This window comes from Oikopleura dioica, chromosome PAR, assembly GCF_907165135.1.
Source record: "Oikopleura dioica chromosome PAR, OKI2018_I68_1.0, whole genome shotgun sequence".
Classification (NCBI taxonomy): domain Eukaryota; kingdom Metazoa; phylum Chordata; class Appendicularia; order Copelata; family Oikopleuridae; genus Oikopleura; species Oikopleura dioica.
The window spans coordinates 12,128,784-12,146,954 of record NC_137293.1 but is presented as its reverse complement, the minus strand read 5'-3'; the positions used below and the strand labels follow the sequence as shown (position 1 = coordinate 12,146,954).

General features: G+C 41.8%; 8 protein-coding genes and 1 long non-coding RNA gene across 9 annotated transcripts; 6 read left to right on the top strand and 3 right to left on the bottom strand.

The window, feature by feature from the left end:
* Positions 1-896: 896 nt before the first annotated feature.
* Positions 897-2,895, top strand: LOC145706073 (signal recognition particle subunit SRP68-like). The gene is made up of 7 exons (XM_081783588.1): positions 897-1,007; positions 1,052-1,296; positions 1,341-2,067; positions 2,108-2,298; positions 2,342-2,531; positions 2,576-2,710; positions 2,755-2,895. Exons 1-7 carry the CDS (start codon positions 938-940, stop codon positions 2,859-2,861), a joined length of 1,665 nt encoding a protein of 554 aa, XP_081639714.1. The 5' UTR covers positions 897-937; the 3' UTR covers positions 2,862-2,895.
* A 103-nt stretch (positions 2,896-2,998) lies between these two features.
* LOC145706076 (uncharacterized) lies at positions 2,999-3,638 on the top strand. Its single transcript, XM_081783592.1, has 3 exons — positions 2,999-3,091; positions 3,135-3,235; positions 3,278-3,638. Exons 1-3 carry the CDS (start codon positions 3,034-3,036, stop codon positions 3,419-3,421), a joined length of 303 nt encoding a protein of 100 aa, XP_081639718.1. The 5' UTR covers positions 2,999-3,033; the 3' UTR covers positions 3,422-3,638.
* LOC145706075 (torsin-1A-like) lies at positions 3,638-4,717 on the top strand. The gene is made up of 3 exons (XM_081783591.1): positions 3,638-3,826; positions 3,868-4,187; positions 4,230-4,717. The coding sequence occupies exons 1-3, from the start codon at positions 3,666-3,668 to the stop codon at positions 4,514-4,516; spliced, it is 768 nt and encodes a 255-aa protein (XP_081639717.1). The 5' UTR covers positions 3,638-3,665; the 3' UTR covers positions 4,517-4,717.
* Positions 4,718-5,256: 539 nt separating this feature from the next.
* Positions 5,257-6,752, bottom strand: LOC145705372 (testis-specific serine/threonine-protein kinase 3-like). The gene is made up of 7 exons (XM_081782840.1): positions 6,702-6,752; positions 6,313-6,657; positions 6,197-6,269; positions 6,014-6,156; positions 5,789-5,971; positions 5,447-5,748; positions 5,257-5,405 (listed from the first exon to the last, which is right to left on the bottom strand). Exons 1-7 carry the CDS (start codon positions 6,750-6,752, stop codon positions 5,267-5,269), a joined length of 1,236 nt encoding a protein of 411 aa, XP_081638966.1. The 3' UTR covers positions 5,257-5,266.
* A 191-nt stretch (positions 6,753-6,943) lies between these two features.
* Positions 6,944-10,692, bottom strand: LOC145705371 (endothelin-converting enzyme homolog). The gene is made up of 11 exons (XM_081782839.1): positions 10,626-10,692; positions 10,418-10,583; positions 10,031-10,108; positions 9,750-9,979; positions 9,351-9,711; positions 8,653-9,293; positions 8,359-8,612; positions 7,762-8,132; positions 7,396-7,717; positions 7,043-7,354; positions 6,944-7,003 (listed from the first exon to the last, which is right to left on the bottom strand). Exons 1-11 carry the CDS (start codon positions 10,690-10,692, stop codon positions 6,944-6,946), a joined length of 2,862 nt encoding a protein of 953 aa, XP_081638965.1.
* A 216-nt stretch (positions 10,693-10,908) lies between these two features.
* LOC145705365 (C-type lectin domain family 18 member A-like) lies at positions 10,909-12,480 on the bottom strand. The gene is made up of 9 exons (XM_081782832.1): positions 12,420-12,480; positions 12,269-12,381; positions 11,981-12,226; positions 11,835-11,937; positions 11,642-11,786; positions 11,412-11,602; positions 11,292-11,374; positions 11,142-11,252; positions 10,909-11,099 (listed from the first exon to the last, which is right to left on the bottom strand). The coding sequence occupies exons 2-9, from the start codon at positions 12,297-12,299 to the stop codon at positions 10,909-10,911; spliced, it is 1,101 nt and encodes a 366-aa protein (XP_081638958.1). The 5' UTR covers positions 12,300-12,381; positions 12,420-12,480.
* A 258-nt stretch (positions 12,481-12,738) lies between these two features.
* On the top strand, positions 12,739-15,258 carry LOC145706074 (uncharacterized). The gene is made up of 10 exons (XM_081783589.1): positions 12,739-12,787; positions 13,115-13,206; positions 13,250-13,531; positions 13,573-13,890; positions 13,992-14,225; positions 14,264-14,533; positions 14,579-14,720; positions 14,765-14,848; positions 14,889-14,988; positions 15,030-15,258. Exons 1-10 carry the CDS (start codon positions 12,776-12,778, stop codon positions 15,149-15,151), a joined length of 1,656 nt encoding a protein of 551 aa, XP_081639715.1. The 5' UTR covers positions 12,739-12,775; the 3' UTR covers positions 15,152-15,258.
* A 137-nt stretch (positions 15,259-15,395) lies between these two features.
* Positions 15,396-15,790, top strand: LOC145706077 (uncharacterized). Its single transcript, XR_014134651.1, has 3 exons — positions 15,396-15,506; positions 15,553-15,626; positions 15,672-15,790. It is a non-coding gene; the product is annotated as an uncharacterized LOC145706077 (long non-coding RNA).
* A 455-nt stretch (positions 15,791-16,245) lies between these two features.
* Positions 16,246-17,970, top strand: LOC145701875 (uncharacterized). The gene is made up of 7 exons (XM_081779090.1): positions 16,246-16,411; positions 16,486-16,641; positions 16,708-16,778; positions 16,818-16,967; positions 17,005-17,425; positions 17,467-17,575; positions 17,616-17,970. The coding sequence occupies exons 1-7, from the start codon at positions 16,246-16,248 to the stop codon at positions 17,968-17,970; spliced, it is 1,428 nt and encodes a 475-aa protein (XP_081635216.1).
* Positions 17,971-18,171: the final 201 nt, after the last annotated feature.

Genomic DNA, 18,171 nt, shown 5'->3' with positions numbered 1-18,171 from the left:
ATAGAAAATGTACATTTTTAAGTTAAATAAATTTTTACAGGAGGGTATTTATGTGCAGTCTATGCCATGTCGATTGAAAATCCATTTCTGGTGAGACGATTTGAAGTTGACTCGCATACTTAATTTTACGAATTAATTCACTGATTTTATACGAAAAATACCTGAGCTTTTAGAAATGAGTTTCAAGATAAGGTTTGACACTATTTCTTTTTGTAACATCTTTCTTGCCAATCGGTCGCCTCAGAGTTTCCAGCCTGTTGAAGCACGGAGTATAAAAGAGATGACCACAAGATGACAAGCAGAAATGCTGCTTATTTTCACTATCGTAGGTCGCTAAGCAAATTGGGCAAATTTTAGTGCTTTCTTTGGGCAACTTGGTTTTGATCAAATTTTCCACTTTTTCGCCAAAATTTTGGAGTTTTTCTTTGCTTCGGCCGATAATAGTCGAAATTTTCTTGAGCTGTTCAAGGTGTTTTATAAAGATTTTCATCCGGTTGTCAGTGATGAACCTCGTTCCAATAGCGGGTGGACTTTGTTTTCTGTACAAAATTGAGAGAAATTTAGCAGCAAATACGTAGTCTGTCATCAAAATCGAAACGTCGTTTTCTTTTCGAGCATATCTTCGGAATCCGGGATAATCTCTGGAGAAGTAGAAAACATCTCCATTTTGACGATTCTGGCCGAGCTCGGCCAAAAGAGCTTGCATCTTCAAGATCATACTGTACTCTTTTCGGCTTCTCGAGTCTCTTTTTAATGCTCCGTAATTCATTTTTAATGCTCAGTAATGATTGAAACAAATTTTCGAACTTACTCTGCCACCGAACTCAAGGGCGCCTTAGATTTTATCAAAACCGTTCGCGATAACGGGAAAGATTACGCTCGAACTTGAGGATCTATCGGTAAATCTGCTGAAAAATCCTTATCTCTGTCCTTTAGAATGACAGCGGAGAAGGTGCAAGTCGTTGAAGATGCAGAAGCTGAGGAAATTCAACTCTACAATATTCCAGGTAACTTCTTAAATTTTGTTCTCTCGCTGATAAATTACCGCTAGTCCTCCAAATGCTCAAAGCCGCTCAGCAAGAACATGGTCTCCGTCACCGCGATTATCAGCGCTACCGTCGTTACTGCAACAACCGTTGCCGACGAATTCGCAAGTTTCTGAAATTTCGCCAGGGCGAAAAGAAACGCGTTGTGCCTCGAAAAGTCACTGAATATGAAGCGAAGCAGAATGCTCTTTTCGTCCACTTATGCATCATGGGAATCGAGCAGGATTGGGCCTACTCGATGGAGCTCAAGGTAAACGAACAGCAGTCATGAATTTTTACACCTTTTTTTTCTAGCACGACGACGGAGCTCGCTCTCGGCATCACATGCGCAACAAGCTCCGAAAAGCTTCCAAGAAAGCTAACGAACTTACATCCCTCCTCGAATCTATTGCTGATCAATGCGACTCGCGAACAACACTCGAAGTCCAAGCTTACTGTGCATTTATCACCGCCACTTGGGCGTTCGAGCAGCAAGACTGGCCTGTCTGCTTTGCCAAGTTCAAATCCGCGCAAACGATTTACAATTCTCTCGCTGGAACTTTAGCAGCTGATGAAGCAGAAGTGTACTCCAAGGCGTCGCAAGAGATCGAGCCTTCTCTCCGCTACTGCCAGTACAATTTGAACGAGTCATCCGATGGAGCAAAGATGCAGGACTTTATCGGCAAAGGCAACCAGCTGATCGATGGAAAAGTTTCGGAGCACTTGGCCAAGTTGAAAATAGAAGAATCGGAAAATTTGAACGTAACCGAGTGGCGTGGAAGAAAGATTGCAGTGAAAAACGAGTCCGTCCGGGTCTTTTTGCTCAATTATCGCGAGTTCATGGATGGGATCGGCGATATTGCTGCGGAAGAGCTTCAGGATAAATACGTAGAAATGCTGATGGAAGCTGGAGAAGCGATCGACACAGTCAAAGGGGAGCTTAGACTTGATGCTGCTCATAGAACTGTAATTGAAAAGGGTCAGACACCGCAGAATGATCTTTTCCTTTATTTGAACCATATCAAGTTGGAAGTTACACTCGGTAAGGCGTTTTTCGACGCACTCTTTTTAACATGTTTCAGGTCGATATGGAATCATTGCCTCAAACGCATCGAAAATGAACGAGCTCTCTCGTGTTTACGAGCAAACTGTCCAGTATATTTCTGAATTCATCAAGAAATGCTACGAAGCTGATAACTCTGAGCTTGGAGATGAGCTCGACTCAGAAAAGAACACGTATTTGGCTGCCTGTAGATACTACCAATCCCAACAGGTAAAATCTTAAGTAGATCACGGATGCTCAACGATTTTGAAAGGCGTTTGAAATGGGAAAACTAAAAGAAGCAGGCGCATTGACTCTCAAAGCTCGTCAATGTCTTGAAGCGTCGGAGCCGAAACGCGAAGCAACCAGAACTCTTCACTCATCGATCTCCTCTCAAGTTCAATCATTCTCTTCTTCAATTCAAGCTGCGCTTGTACTCCCCGCAACTCAGTCTACTCAAAAAGGTATTCGGGAACAGGAGCCTTCTCCCCTCACCGAAAAATTTCAGACAGCTCATTCGACAAAGAAAACGTGCTCAAGAATCTCAGCGATTTCGGCGCTCAATTCGGGACAATTGAATTCCCTCCTGCGTTGAAGCCGATTCCCGCGAAAGCGACACTTTTTGACATCGCCGGAGACAAAGGTTCGCTTCTTTTACCTCTAGAATGCGTCTCACCGTCAATTTAGTCTTTGACTTCCCGAATCTCGAAGATAAAGTGGAGAAGAAACAGTCCGCCGAAGCTAAAGGAATCACAGGAAGACTTGGCGGCTGGCTCGGATGGGGCGCCAAGTAGATTTCGCACTCTTTTGAGTTCAATAGTAGCTGATAGTTTCTTGCTAACAATGACTTTGATTTTATGAATTTGTCCGTGCAATCTTCCTTTTTTAAAACATTTAGTGTAATTGTCTCCTCACCGAAGTAAAATACAAGTAACAAACTTTTAAGTTGACACATTCTATCTAAGAATGAGCGAAAAGTGTGCGACGAAATCATGTGGCGCCGTGGAGACAGAGATAACTCAAGGTTTTTTTCTCGAAGAAGAGCCTTCTATTGATGTTTAGTTCAGATGATATGAGAAAAGTGATCATGGAAAAGTTCAATCCTGTCCATTGCGAAGTGGATGATCTGGGAACATGTGGAACATCTTATCAAGTCATCATTGTTTCTGTAGATATCTCCACCGCCATGCTTAATATTAATTATTTTTAGGATATCTTCGAAGGAAAGAAAACCCTAGAAAAGCATAAGATCGTCAATGAAGCTCTCTCCGAGCAGATTGCTCGTCTCCATGCCTTCTCCCAAAAATCATACACACCTGCGCAATGGGAAAAGAAACAGGGCCAAGCCTCCTAGATTTTGATGGTTCGATCTTGTTTTTGACCTGTGTAACCTCTCCAACCGTTCGTGCCGTTACCCAATAGGAGTACCGGTCAAACGGCCCTTGCTTTTTCTCCGCGCCGACCGCTCACTCAACTTGCTGCATAGATCGAGAGAAAAAAGAGAGTCAAACCATCAATTTCTAACTAATATTCTGATTACTACTGATAATCAATTACTCGCCTGATTATAATTTGCTATTTTCATTGAAATTTATAGAATGAAAATCGGAGCGGTTATTTTGGGATTATTAGGGTTTTGTTCGGCGCTATTGCCGGCTATTCCTTTCGCGGTAAAATTTGGAGTAGCCGCGCTGGCTCCTGCTGGTCTTCTTTTATACGAGTACATGGAGTGTACATCTTATGAGTGTTGCAACGATAGGTGAAAAAATGACAGTGAACAGAATTTAAGAAGACGTTAAGGTGGATAAAGCGAAATAAGACTGAGCTCCGCGAAAATCTCAGAGATAGCATTTATGGGCAGCCTTTCGCCACGCGAATTTTGCTAAACGCTATTGGAAATCGCTGGAGTGACCCTCAAAAAGAGTACGACAAGCCACTAGTAATGATGCTTCACGGACCAACAGGAGTAGGAAAGAATTATATAACCAGAACACTGGCGAACTCGATGTTTACTGCTGGAACGAAATCGGTTTTTGTTCATTATATGACGAGCGCGTATCATTTCACGAGTGAGGACAATTTGAAATTGCATATTGCAGACATGCAATCATGGATCGAAGGTAGCTTTTTATTTTTATCAGGATGAGTAAAGAGATGCTTAGGGAACTCGACTTTATGCGGCGAAAATTTGTTCGTTTTCGATGAAGCGCGTCGATTTCCGCCAGGACTTCTAGACGGATTGATGCACTTCATGGCGCACGGAAGTCCTGCGGCGAAGAAAATCGGAAGAAGTATCTTCGTTTTTCTGTACGAAGGCGATGAGCCAGTGGTCGACTGGGCGCAAGATTTATACGAGAATGGAGAGGATCGCGAAACGATCAGCTTGCGCAGAGCGGACGAGGTTCTTATGCCGTATATTTTGAGCGAAGATGGATCGATGAAAGGATGAAACAATTTAAAATAGCGATTCTAGATGTTAATCGTTGAATCTTTGTTTATCCTCTTACAGATGCACGATTCTCTTCTTGTTAAACGAGGCTTAATTGACTACCACCTTCCACTTCTGCCTTTGGAACGAAAACACGTGCGAAAATGCATCGCTGACTCCATCTACTCTAACTACCTGAACAAAGGCGGCAACCCTTCTATGCTCGGGTACGACGACCTCGACGAAATGATCGACGTAATTGAGAAAGAAGTAATCTTCTTCCCTGAAGATACGCCGATCTTCTCGGCTTTTGGCTGCAAGAAAATTGAAAGTAAAGTTCTCTCTGAGTTCCGTCTTCCTGACACTGACCATCATTTATAAGTTCATTGAAACAAAAATCTTCAACTGCCCAATTACATGTCTCCTTAATTTTGTGAATAAAGAAATTCCTCATTTACGATAACATTCCCGGACTAACTATTCGTGTGAGTCTTCTATGTCTTCAACACATGACTCATCCGGATGTAAGGTCTCATTTTCTAAAGCCTGCTTGCACTAAATTCAGTTGCATTTCCTCTCCATTGCAAAAATCAACACAAAACGCGCGGATCAAATGAATTGAAACTTTATTTTTTAGAATATATTACGAAGAAGATTCATGAAGAACATCGTCCATCAGAATAGAATTGAGGTAAATATGAAAATAGAATCGAGTACAGAATTGAAGATATAGAATGAAAAATAGAGTGAAAGAATGATAGGAAGGGTTATTTAACCAATTTGAATGTTATTGGTTGCATTTTCAATTCTTGGGCGTTTCGCTCGTGGGGGCCGGACTCCGTTCAGCCAGGGCGATTCAAGAGCTTTTTCAGCGGTGATTCGCGTATTGATGTCTGGGTTCATCAGTCGGCTTAGTTTTTATGAATTTTTTTCTTTCCCAAAGTTCCTTACCAGATGAGATTTTCAATGACGGGCATGATCTGTCCCTGCATGTGATAGAAGTTCATCTTTCCGCGTTGGCACTTGATCATTTTTCGTGTATCCTTCGTGTCGTAGGGCATAAACGCGCAGATCATAATGTACAAAATGACGCCCAGGCTCCAGCAGTCTGAGATAAAGGGATGGTAGGGCGTGTTCTCCAGAATTTCCGGAGGCACGTATGCTGTGGAACCACAGAAGGTTGATGAGCGTGTTTGGGGATCCACACGTCGCGCGAAGCCAAAGTCAGTAATTACTGCTTTGTCAGGTTTCTCCTAGAAAATATATGATTTTTTGTCGGCCACTATCGTTTACCTTTTCGTTGAATCTGAGAAGAACGTTTTCGCCTTTGAGATCTCGATGTGCGATTCCATTCTTGTGCAAGTAAGCAACTGCTCTCGTTATGTCCTTGAAAAGCTTTCTGCATCTCGGCTCACTGAACTTCCCCTTGGCCATTATATAGTCAAGGAGGTCACCGCCACCGTATAAGTCTGATATCTGAAAGCGCTATCAGAGAATAATCAAGAGTTGGGTACTTACGATAAAAATTTTATCGGTGTTTTTGTCAGTCATGCTCATGATGAAATGTAAGCGGCATATGTTCGAGTGGCGGACAGCGCGAATGATCTCAAGCTCGCGCGGGAGAAAGTGTTCTCGCATGTTTTCAGCTAGATTTGCTCGATCTAAAATCGGTTAAGATTTGAACAGTTTGTTATGCCTTACCGATGATCTTGACGGCTACGGGAGTTTTGACATCGCCCATTTCGCTGGTACGATTACGGACAGCTTTGTAGACCTAAATTTTGTGTAAACGGAAGGATTCTTGTTTTCAATATTACCTTGCTAAAAGAACCCTCTCCAAGTGATTTTCTCGTATTTTCGATAATGATTCCTCGCGACTCCAGGAACTTTCTGATTTGAGCAGCTTTCGACAAGGGAGCTTGCTTTGGAATCAGTGTATCAGAATTACTTGAGGAAGCAGCGGATCCAGCTTCGGAGCGAATCGAGCTTGCCCATTGTCGGGGTCTATCTTTTGGAACAAAAGGCCGGGCACTTGCTGGAGGGACTCGGCGTTGGGGCGGCGCGGTGGCGGTACTTGATCCGGGTGTTGTGTGAGACGACGGTCTGCTTGGACCGGCGGTATTGACCAGCGGCCTTGTAGTGGAACTACTCGGCTGAGACCGCTAATAAATGGTATTGTGCAAAAAAAAATTCAGAGTACACTTACGTTAGGTCCTCCTTGATATCGAACGCGTTTGTTCCATGTACCCCTGTCCATTTAAGAACTTTTCCTAACTGATCGTATTCATCTTCAAAATATGCTCATCCCATCCCTGTTCTAGAGAATTTCATGCATCCTCAAAAACATCACGTGATTTTATAACTACAACACCCAGTTATTTTGGAATTTCAATTTATTTCGGAACCTGTTTTAATTTTTACAGTCTTTTATGGAAAGAAATAGATTTTCTAGCCCCAAATCCGACATTTTTTTTCATCTGGCACATTCATTCGCGATTCCGCAGGGCACTTAATTTGTCATGATCTTTTTTCGAGTAAATTTCAAACCTTAAAAGCATCCGAAAAGTCCGTTGCGTGTTTCAGCGAACTAACCACCCTAAATCTTTCTTGCGCATGAGGATCCTGTCTCATTTGCAGTTCCAAATAAGTTGGATACGGCATTTTTGAGCACCAAGCTTGCCCAAAGGAGATGAAAAACACCTGGTCTTGCGTTGTCTCATTCAATCCTGGCAGACCGATCTCATTTTTTATGTTGTTTATTCGCTTGTACTCATCGAAGGCCATTTTCGATATGTGGACGCCACCCATGTCCGCCAGGTTCTCGAAAAGGGTTGTCTGCAATACTTGCGTTTCAAATGACTGAAACTTTCATTTCTACTGGCGATTTTGAACAATTTTACCTGTTCAGTTTCAAGCAGATAGTCTTGATACGAAGTTTTCACGCATGAAGAATCGATTTGAAATTTTTTCGTTGTATCATCGGTCCACAAGTTTTTCGAATTCCCCTCTGCATCGAAGCCCGCACCGTAGCTATCAAATGCGTGGAAAATTTCATGCGCGAGTAGTGATCCAACTGCTCCAAAGTTGACTGCTGAAGGGCTGTTGTGACTGTAGAGAGGGGGCTGAAGAACACCAGCGGGGAAGATGACTTCGTTCGCACGGACCGCGTAGTAAGCATCACGAGTGTAAGGCGACGACTCCCAGTCATCTTTACCGATTGGACTGGATTAAGAAAGTTCGCAGAGATAATTATAGATGATGCTTACCTTTGCAAGCGTCTCATATTCAGCATCACACGATGTTCGTTAGATCTTCTTATGTTCGTGTAATAATCCCCAGGGATGACGTCGAACTCGACCAGACTTGCTAGTTTCTCAGGAAACTCGTCATAAAAATCTGGGTACCCAATTTTAAAGTTGATCGCGTTCAGCTTATCAATAGTAGAATTTTTCGATTGAGGGTCCATCCAGGTGATGTTCTTCAGGTTTTCAATAAATGAATCTTTCAGCATCTGGATAATTGACTTGACATTATTTTTCGCACTTTTTGGGAAGGTTTTTTGTGTGAACATGTATCCGATAGTATGCGGAAAATGGCTGACGACTTCGTTAACACAGGTTTTCCATCGTGGGTTTGGCTGAATTTAATTTTAATGAAGAGAATTTGTTGGCGGACGAACTTATTTTTGATTGATAGCTTAGGACTTTCGAGATCAAAATATTCTAACAGACAATGTCTCTTTATGCATAATATATGTATCTGTTTTTATTTTTATATCACTTATAAAATCATCATTTAACAAGAGATGCCATTTTCAAAGTCAGTATATGTATAAGTAAATTTGGAACGCATTAACTTCTTACCGTAAAATTGCCTCTCATAATGGCATAGCTCGTCTTATCGAAGATATGACGAAAATCCATGGTCAGATACGGAGTTTTAGACACCACGATTCTCCAAATAAGATAATTATGCAGTGTCTCCACCGGAGTCTCGCTGATCAGAATGGATAATTTCTTCAAGTAGGTCACAGAGCTCACTAAAATCTTTAGCTCGCCCAGATTTTCGAAGCTTATTCCTCCAAGCTCCACTAGCTCTCTCATGAACCAAGGCCAGTCTGAATAACTATTAAAGGCAAAACGAATAAATTAAATTACCAATTGACGGAAGAATCTCGTTCAAATTTTGAGCTGATAACCTTTGTGTATCATACGGAACCCTCGCCGTTAAATTTGCCAACTCTCTTTCAAAGAATACTATCTGGTCAACAACATCTTGTTCTCCTTTTCCTCCAAGAAGTTTTATTACCGAGTCAACAGCTTTTCTGTATGCGATAGTGTACTGGTCCAGTCCTTTTTCATTGCCCCGAGCGTAGCCAGAATCAGTGTGGGATTGAAGGTAAAAGTTAAGCCCTGGCAAAGTGAGACCACCAGGGCGGATAACCAGGGAATATCGGTCAGTCAAAATCGGATCTCTCATCGTCGTGATCAGAAAGAGCGCACTGGAGGAATGAAGACCAATAACTTCAAGTAAGAGTTTCTGAAAATCCCAGCGACTCTTATCCCAGTTCCCTAATGGCTGCCACCCGCCCAGAGCCATTATATCGAGTACCAATGGGTCGAGCCCAATTCGAGTTAGCTCGTTTTCTTGGCGGCAATCTTCATAAAGCTGCTTTGCCTTCCGAACCATTGCCATGTCCTCTTCTGGTTCTGGGCCAGGCTGGATGAGAAGCTCGTGTAACAGCTTTTCATTAGCTTGTTCTATCTTCGTCCAAACTGAGTATTTGTAGTCACCCGCACTTTCAAAGGAGAAAATAATTGAATATCATAAATTTAAGACTTTTCAAAAGTTAAACCCTTTCCTAATTCGATTATTTTCAAACCACTCGCCGCAGGCATACTCGTAAAAATCCTCACACGGGTCGACAGCGGCGTCAATATTGGAGACAATGTGGTTCGCTGTCCGAATGCAATCTGCATAGTGCGTTTTAAAGCCTTTAAAAGTGTGTAGCGCGTTACCTTTGTTCTCGCAGGTTTCATCGATTAGCGTTTTGTATCTGACCTTGTTCACTACTTCTTTGGTGATCTTCGGCCCTTTCTCGAGTACTTTTTTGTATCGGATTGTCATGAATGTTAGGGCGACTAATGATCCAACCAATAGTAAAAGGAGAATAATCAGTATGATGATAAAGTTTCCGGTTGCCACCATAGCTCCTCCTAAACAGCGGTAGAATAAATGATGATAATGTTCTTACCTGTTTGAGGAGCTGGTTTTCGGGTTTTCGATTCAGACACAGTTTGGGAGAAAGCATTCTTCGTTGAATTAAATGACACGTGCTGACTATTGTTGATAACTCTTTTATACCTAGTCCCGAAGCCAAAAGGCGAAGGGACTGCGAACCCTTCAAACATGTGAGTTCTCAGCTGAGAAGCTTTCGCATAAATAGAATTTTCTCTATCAGGGTTGATTCTTATTTCGAGCGATCTGAAATAAACCTCTTACTATATTTCGCGCATTCTGCGTTCTGGATCAAACCTTAGACTCTCCCTGTCGTAGCTCTGCTGATTTCCAACATGGACTGTCATGTCGGTTCGCTTAGTCGAGTGTGCCCGCCTGTCACAAAAATGAAAGTTTTAACAACAATAACTGGTGGTGAAGGTTCGGGTGCGCAGCTTGTGGCGGCGGCAATCCGCCCTAAATATAAAAATTGAAAAGTCGAATACCGTCTGATTTTTCTGCCGCTCTCTAGCGCTCTTAACGAAAAGTTTATATTATGTCATAATTGACCTGATAATGAGAATCGCTGTATACTTCGTCGTAGTACTCATCGGGATGATATGATATAATGCCGCTAGTGATTAAATATTCAAGAGATGATTACCACGCGACAAAAAGTTATTTCAGACTAATTAATGAATGTACCGTTCATGTCCAGCGTAGGGATCGTTTTCTGCGTAGAATTCTCCGTCGTCCGTGTAATCGCTTTCATAGTGGCTTTGAGAGACGCTTGTGAATTTTTGTCGAGGTCTTGGCGGAGCATAAGGTCTTTTTACATCACCTCCCATCGAGCTGTACATCGAATCAGAAACTGAATTCCGCCTTTCTATCATTGGGTTTTAGTTAGTTTTACCTCCTCCGGATTCATATTTATCATCTTCGTATTTTCCAAAAGTCGAGAAACTCGAAGGTGTGTACATGATAATTCCAAGTTATTTCTCTTTCGCCCTACGTTTTTGGACTCTGTAATGACTTCATCCCGCGCCTTTGGCGCAATTAAGAAATTGAAAGTAACATCAAAGTTGAGATTCAATCAAGCTAAAATGGAGGGCGTGTTCAGCCATCGATTCGTTTTCATGAGTCCAATTCATAGAAAAATAGAATTTATTGAGTCATAACTTATAAGTTATAACAGACTATGCGAACAAATAAGATACAGTGACCATGAAAACTGAGAACTTCATCCCATTACAGCCGCTGATCTGTTTTTGTGACTCGGGATCATCATGTGCTTGTTGAGAAGCTACTGACTTTCCTCCTTTTTCGGAGTTGTTTTGTCGATCAGGTTCTGGTGCTTTCGTGGTTAGCATTTCTTCAGTCTTGCAGTCTTAGTTAAGTTGTCCTCGGTCAAGTTTAAACCTATCAATACCTTCAGAACGCCCTCCATACGGACAAACACATTCACAATTTTCTTCGTCCAAGTAGCCCTCATTATAGCACAATTTTCCACCACAACAAAGTGACGACACAGTTGTTGCCTCTATAAAATGTAAAACTCACAGTAAGCTTTGTTTCTTACGGTCAACAGACTGACAATAATCACAAGCGTGGCGGCAGAGAAAATTCGGGAATCGTGGGTATTCATCGGTTGTGCAAGCCATGCTTGGAAAATTAAAGATTGTCTATCACTATTCTTTACCTAAGCGGTACTCCAGGGCTAGCTCCACAGGATTCTTCCATATTATCGCAAGGTCTTTGGCACGCAATTCCATCCCATCCTGGTGCACAAATGCATTGACAGGTGTCCTCGTCCAGAATTCCACAGTTTTTGCATTCTATCGGGCAGTCGCAATTTCCATCGGGACATTCAATGCAAAGACCATCATCACACTAAAAATAGACAACAAGCACTTCGATGATTTTCCTTACCCATCCATGGCCAGATTCACAGTCCTCACAAGATTGCCCACCTTTGCGAAACGGTTTCCTTCCAATTCCGACGGGCATTATTCCCTTATTACCAGGCGGGCCATAATGACAATTGACATTCGTCATTCCCTCGCAAACATGATACCTTAGTTTATTTTTACCATAAAGTGCTCTCCGCACGCAAAAAGTGTACCCGCAACCGACGCGAGTCGAGGTCGACCACACAAGTGCCGTGTAGTGGCCACAAACTGCACCAGGTCGGCACTGTTCGTCAGTTTGCCTTCCAAGCTCAGGCGCTTACAGAATAATAAATTCAAATTTGAATGAAATTTATACTACCTAAAAAAGTTCGCGATCCATAACTATACGCTCTTATCTCCCCGTGCCACTGGCGTATCGGGTCACTTGTGATAGTTTCGTTGTCCATAAAAGAAAAATACAAATTTTGTCCAAATCTTTGCTCGTCATTGAACCCAAGATGAAACCAAGGCTTGTTTCCGTATCGACCACTAGTATCAGGAGAAAAGCCATGTTCACATAATGCGGAGCACTCGCAGCTCTCTACCCATTCTTGAGCCGCATCCGCTAAAGTTAACGGTGAATTACTCAGTTCTTAAAAAAACTTACCCAAGTCCTGATCCCAAATCATCATTTCCATGTCTGAAGCATTCTGAAATCGCCGATAGTAATTGTGCTCATCAACCAGCCTCTGAGCTTGCTCCTCAGTGAATAAAGACGTTCTAAGAAGTAAAATATGCATTTTAGATGATCACCGAACCTTCTCTCTTGCGACTCAACGAGCTGGAAAAAAAGAATACTGCGAAATATACTCCTCGCAATCTTCATCGAGCAAAGTCAAAGTGAAATGAACAACTCGAAGGTCTAATTTGTTGATTTGCCGCGGCCTCTTGACCAGCCACTTCTGCATTCAGAGAAATCCGTCCGTGAAGAATTCCGCCGAATTTCAGAAAAAATTTTCAAGTGCCAAAGTTGCTTTCACTGCTTTATTCCTGTGCCCCTTTACATCTGTAGAATATAAAACTAAACTGCGTCGAGCTTAATGAACTCTTGAAAGAACTTTTTCTATCAATTCTTATTCTTTCAGAGTATTTCTGTTCTTAGATCATTGAGATCATGAGTGTCAGGAACATCGATAGAAAATATTTTTCCGCAAACCATATTTCTTTTTTCAAAGCAACTCAAAATTACCGCAAAGGCACCCGAAAATACTGAAAAGTGGGTCCATCAACCCTCGAAGTATCCTCGAGTAGAGATGGCCCCACTTGAATAATCAGAAATGGCCGAGATCGCGCAGGCATCTGACGTTGAACAGGCGTTTTATGTCACCTTCTATTCACACATTTTCGGTGAAATTGGTAGCCTCTCTACTTCTGCGCGAGAAAGACTTCATGAAGCGGATTTTGAGGATGCTGTACTCCTTTATGATTTCACTGTTTGTTATCGATGCGCAGGGATCCTATCAAGGAAAGGCTGAATTTCCTTAATCAACAGCTACAAAAAATGGAAAGTGAAGATGAGGCTAAGAGAGTCGAATCTGAACGAAGGTCCCCTTTTCTCTTTTTGTTCCATTTTTGATCACTTTTCAAGGAGGAAGCGGAAGGAAGGCAAACCTATGGACCCTCGCGATCCGAGAGCAAAAAGAACGATTTCTCCACAAGTGAATCGGCCGGTAAAGCCTGCACCGAAAGAAGAATTTCTTTTCCGAAAGGCCCATCCAAGAATGCAGAAGCGCATATTCGCTCCTGCTCCTTTTGAAATGAAGCAGGAAGTCACGAAGACGGTTGTCCATCCTTTTGCGGATGATGTTAACCTGGATGATGAAAACTTTGATGAAGATGGTGATTTGATAGGAATTATCAGTGACTTCTCGTAAGTTTATCTGTTTCTTTACCTGCATTTACAATCTGTAGGTCTACAAACAAATCAACTCATTATCGTGAAACATTCAAAATCCCAGGGGAAATCGATGAGGAGGCTCCGAGCTCATCGACTGGCATCGTCAATCCTTTCACTGTAGCTGACCAGCTTGCTGCTTTTATGCGTCCAAAAATGACAATGCCGAGCGAATTGGCAATTAAACCTGATGAACTAGATCTTGAATTGAATGGATACAATCAAGAGCCATTCGCTCAACATCTGATAGTTAATGTGCAGGGATATTACTGTAAGGTGTGTGATATGTTCTTCTGCGAAGACGAAGAGCCTAAAAAGAGGCATAGTTCTTCAAGGCAGAGTTTCGAATTCAAGCGTCTGTATTGGCTGAAAACAGAGACAGAACAAGACGTGCCATTTTAAGAATAAATCTTATGGTTAGAAAACTCTTTAAAAGAGAACATTATGAACAAGTGGCAAGGCGGCTTCGCGGCACTGCAACTCGTTCTCCCCCTGAATCGTTCACCGCCCCCTCTGCGGATGTCAAACAAGAAGTAAACGCTGAAGTACCAGCTCCGTACTTGCCCCCGCCACCTGCTTTTGTAAATCGTCCTGCTCCACTAGTTTCTCCCTCAAAAGCAGAGAGGCCAGTCAAGAGAGAATGGACACCAGATAATCGATTTATTCAACGGTATACCTGAATTTTATGACAATTTTTATCGCTAATAGGCACACACCGCAACCAATGGTTCCGAAATATGGTCAACAAGTAGATCCTAGAGGGCCAAGGCCAGTGGCCATAGAACTTGGACCACCACCGCCAAGACAATTTACAGATAGAAATCCACCTCCGAGACAGTTCTCGTCCGCACGGGCTGTGCGACCGCGTTATGATAATCCGAACACTCCTGATCGTCTTAATAATGCTTTGAAACGAGGGAACTTTGAAAATTTGCCAATATTAACCTACGAAGATCTTCAATTCAACATGCGTATACGGTAACGGCATCAAAATATTATGTATTCATAACTCAATAATTATAGAGGAATGCCGGTAGATGGTGAAAAAGAACTACTTTTGCAAAGACTGAAAGTACTATTGCAACTTGAGGACCGGAATAGAAATGCAAGGGGATACTTTTTAACGCAAATTTTTGAGCGAAATGTAGAAGGAAGAAAATTCGAGGTCTGTGCTCTTCCTTGATTTCAGTATCAGAAATTTGAATTCAGTGGCTCCAGAAAGACAAATTGGAGAAAATTTTATTGGAAATTCAAGGAGTTGTTGCTGTCATCAATATTGAGCGACGAGAGGAGGTGATATGGTCCTCTTAGATTTTTATTAAAATTTATTAAGAAAAACGAAATCGTCTGGTTCGTTGTTTTGCTTACAACTTTCCCAGTCACTCACGAACTCATTGCTCCCGAACCTCTTGTGCGTCGATATCAGAGTATACGTAAGTTTTCTCCGAAAAGAAATATTGCTAAAATAATTCAGCTCTTCGAGTTTGTCCTTACAAAAACCTCCTTGCCTTGATGGACCCTCCAAAGAAACCAATGACCGCGGTGAACCGACACTTCACGCCAAAGACAGAATGCAACTATGTAGCTGTCGACTAAAGCATTTCTGTATAAGCTTTTAATACAAACAAAGAACATATTTGATGCAAAACAAATAAACTTAAAGTTTCTCAGACCACAACACCTTCCAAAACTATTTCAATTTTATTGCTGAAATAGATTTAAAGAGATTTATTTCGTTACGCAGGATAAAATTTCGAAACGAAAAAAATTACCGTATCTCAGTCTTCGACTTCTCTAGGCTTTTCCATTCTCTGATCTAAACAAACATTGAGTTCTAATTTCTCCGCTAGGTCCCTTTTCTCAACCCTGAACCTGAAAATGAGACTTTTCTCGTCTTGGTTTTTTATAGAGACTTGCAAAGCTTTTGATGTGACATATTTATGTAATAAAGGTAGAGAATTTTAGAGAAATAACCAACAAATATACGAGAAATTAAGAGATATTTATAAAGACAGACTCGGAAAAATACCTAAATGGCGATCTCGGCGGGACGCGTCCGCGACTGATTGATGTGAGTTTTTAAGCCTAGGTAGATTCTCCATGTTTTATTTTCAAGCAAAATGTCGGCCCAGGATTCAAATGGTATGTCAACTGCAAGACTGACAAACAAGGCAGCACCACAAAGTTTATATTCACGTCAGAAAATAATAGAAATCTGCGTTGGAAGAACTATGGGAATGGAGTAATAAATCGTCTTTGAGTTTTTGTTTTAAATGGCAGCGAAAATCTTGCGCTTAGTCCAAAAAAGTGGCGTCGAGTTGAAATCTGAAGACCATATTTCAAAAAATTCTTACTGGAAAATCATCGAAGACGACGCCGGAGCTGATTCCGGTCTTTACGTTATCTCTTCTGCCCAGAAAACCAAGTAAGAAGCATTAAACATAAAAAAATATAAACTTCAACAAACTGAAGATCAACGAGTCTTCACTGTATGACAGAGTGGATCGCCGGAGGAATACTTACGACAGCACCTTGCAAATATAACAGAGGAACTGGGTTCAAATTCGAGATGATGAATACTGAAGATGCATATTTAGGGCTACAAAGATTTGATGATCTCTTAGTGTTAATGAAATGATCGCTGATTTTAAATCTTGGTCAGTCGGAGTGGTCGAGCTGGGGCACATGTCATGAAGGAATATGCAATCAAAGCCGTAGACGAGAGTGCAAAAACGACGCCAACTGCGTTGAACCACTCATTGAGTATCAAACTTGTCCTTTGGTCGAAACCATTAAAAACCACGATTGGAACAGTTGGTCGTCGTGCAAAGAAAATGGCAAACGAACTCGAAGTCGGCACGTATCTTCAAAATGCGACATGTATTTCCTTGACAAACATCCCAACTATCACATAAGCGAGCAGACTTCAGAATCGGCTGATTGTACTGCTTGTACTCCACCTGAATGGTCTGACTGGCAGAGAGACGATTCGGGATGCAAACTTATAAGACAGTGCATTGTTTTGGAGAACCAGGATCCTTCGTGTAACAGAGAGTGCGTGGGGAAGGCGGAAAAAGAAGTTGCATGTTCATCAGGAAGCGGATAAAAGAAATTATATCGAATGAAATATCATTTAAAAATCCGATGGAAAGCGACAATTTGCAATAAAGTCGTCCAGCTGACTAATCACCGTAGAAGGGCCCTTACATTAAAAAGAAACAAGGTTTGCTTGTTGAGAATAAAGCAACAAAATTTTTTTCAGAATGAGAACGATAGTAAAGTCACATATCGTTCCATATCGCACAACATCGAACCCTCGGATGACTCTCTGTGGACCATTTGCTGCAACCCAGAGGATGGAGAAAACGTAGCCGTTCTGTACAATGAGCCTTACAATCTCAAACTTATCAAGGTAGCCAAGAAAGCATTCTAGTTAACAGGAACTGCAGGATCACGAATCGGATCGCCTTATTGGTTCGCATTGCCGCGAGAGTAGCCCTTGCGTTGGTAGAGATTTATGGAAAATTCATGATTTTCCGAGTAAATCTGAAGCAAGAATCGAGTATGAAGCTAAGCACAGAAGATTCATTGATGGATTTTCTTATCCACAATTGATGAAAGTTCCTCGGTCAGCCAGTTCACGCGAAAATGTGAAAAAGCGAACTACTTTGGGAGTAAATATCATTAGAGATGCAAACTGCCATGCTTTCAAATCGACTCGATGTGAGTCAGATTGGACGGAATGGGATGCTTGTGACGCTGTTTGTGGAAATGGATTCAGACAGAGAAGAAGGTTCTGCTACGGAATGCTTGAGGAAGACAACGAGCCCTGTATTGCATTAGATAATTATGGGGACGAGATATTATGCGGTACTTAGAGTAAGTCTACGTTTACTAAAGAGTCTTTTGAGAGGACTGTGTTTGGTCTGATTGGACGGAATGTTCTGCTTCAAGTTGTGGCGGAGAAAGTCAGCGTATTCAAACGTGCACTGGCAATAGAATAAATGATGTGGAAACAAAGTAAGTAAGTTATATTCCTTGATTTTCACTCCATCTCAAGGCCTTGCAATCAACAAGCGTACACTGTATGGAGTGATTGGAGGCAAACGACCGATTGCGATGAGAGCTGTGAGGCAGTAGAGGAGCGAGATTGTATCATTATCTGTGGCATTCTGGACGGAGAATGCGAAGGCGAGCGAAAACGAAATATAACTTGTTCCGAGGACGAATGCACCAATGAAACGATTGCATTCGCACCAAAGCCACAAGATTTTGGACGTTCTCCTACAAACGAGACTACAGAAGCAACTGTAGAACCGACAACTACAACCTCCACGACGACATCCACATCAACAACAACGACCACCACAAGCACAACTACAACTACGACTACGGCCAATTTTAATAAGGAGTAGAAATTTCAAATCCTAAGCCCCCCTTTTTATTGTCTGATTGGAATCCCCATAAAAAGTTACACTAGAAAACATTAGGTAAAGTGACTTAGTCATAGATTATGACGTCATTATCGATGACTTAAGTCCCAGATTTTCTAAACTTTCGGACGCTCTTATTCCTAAAATATTTTTCGGAAAAAAACATTAGATACAGGGTTTTGA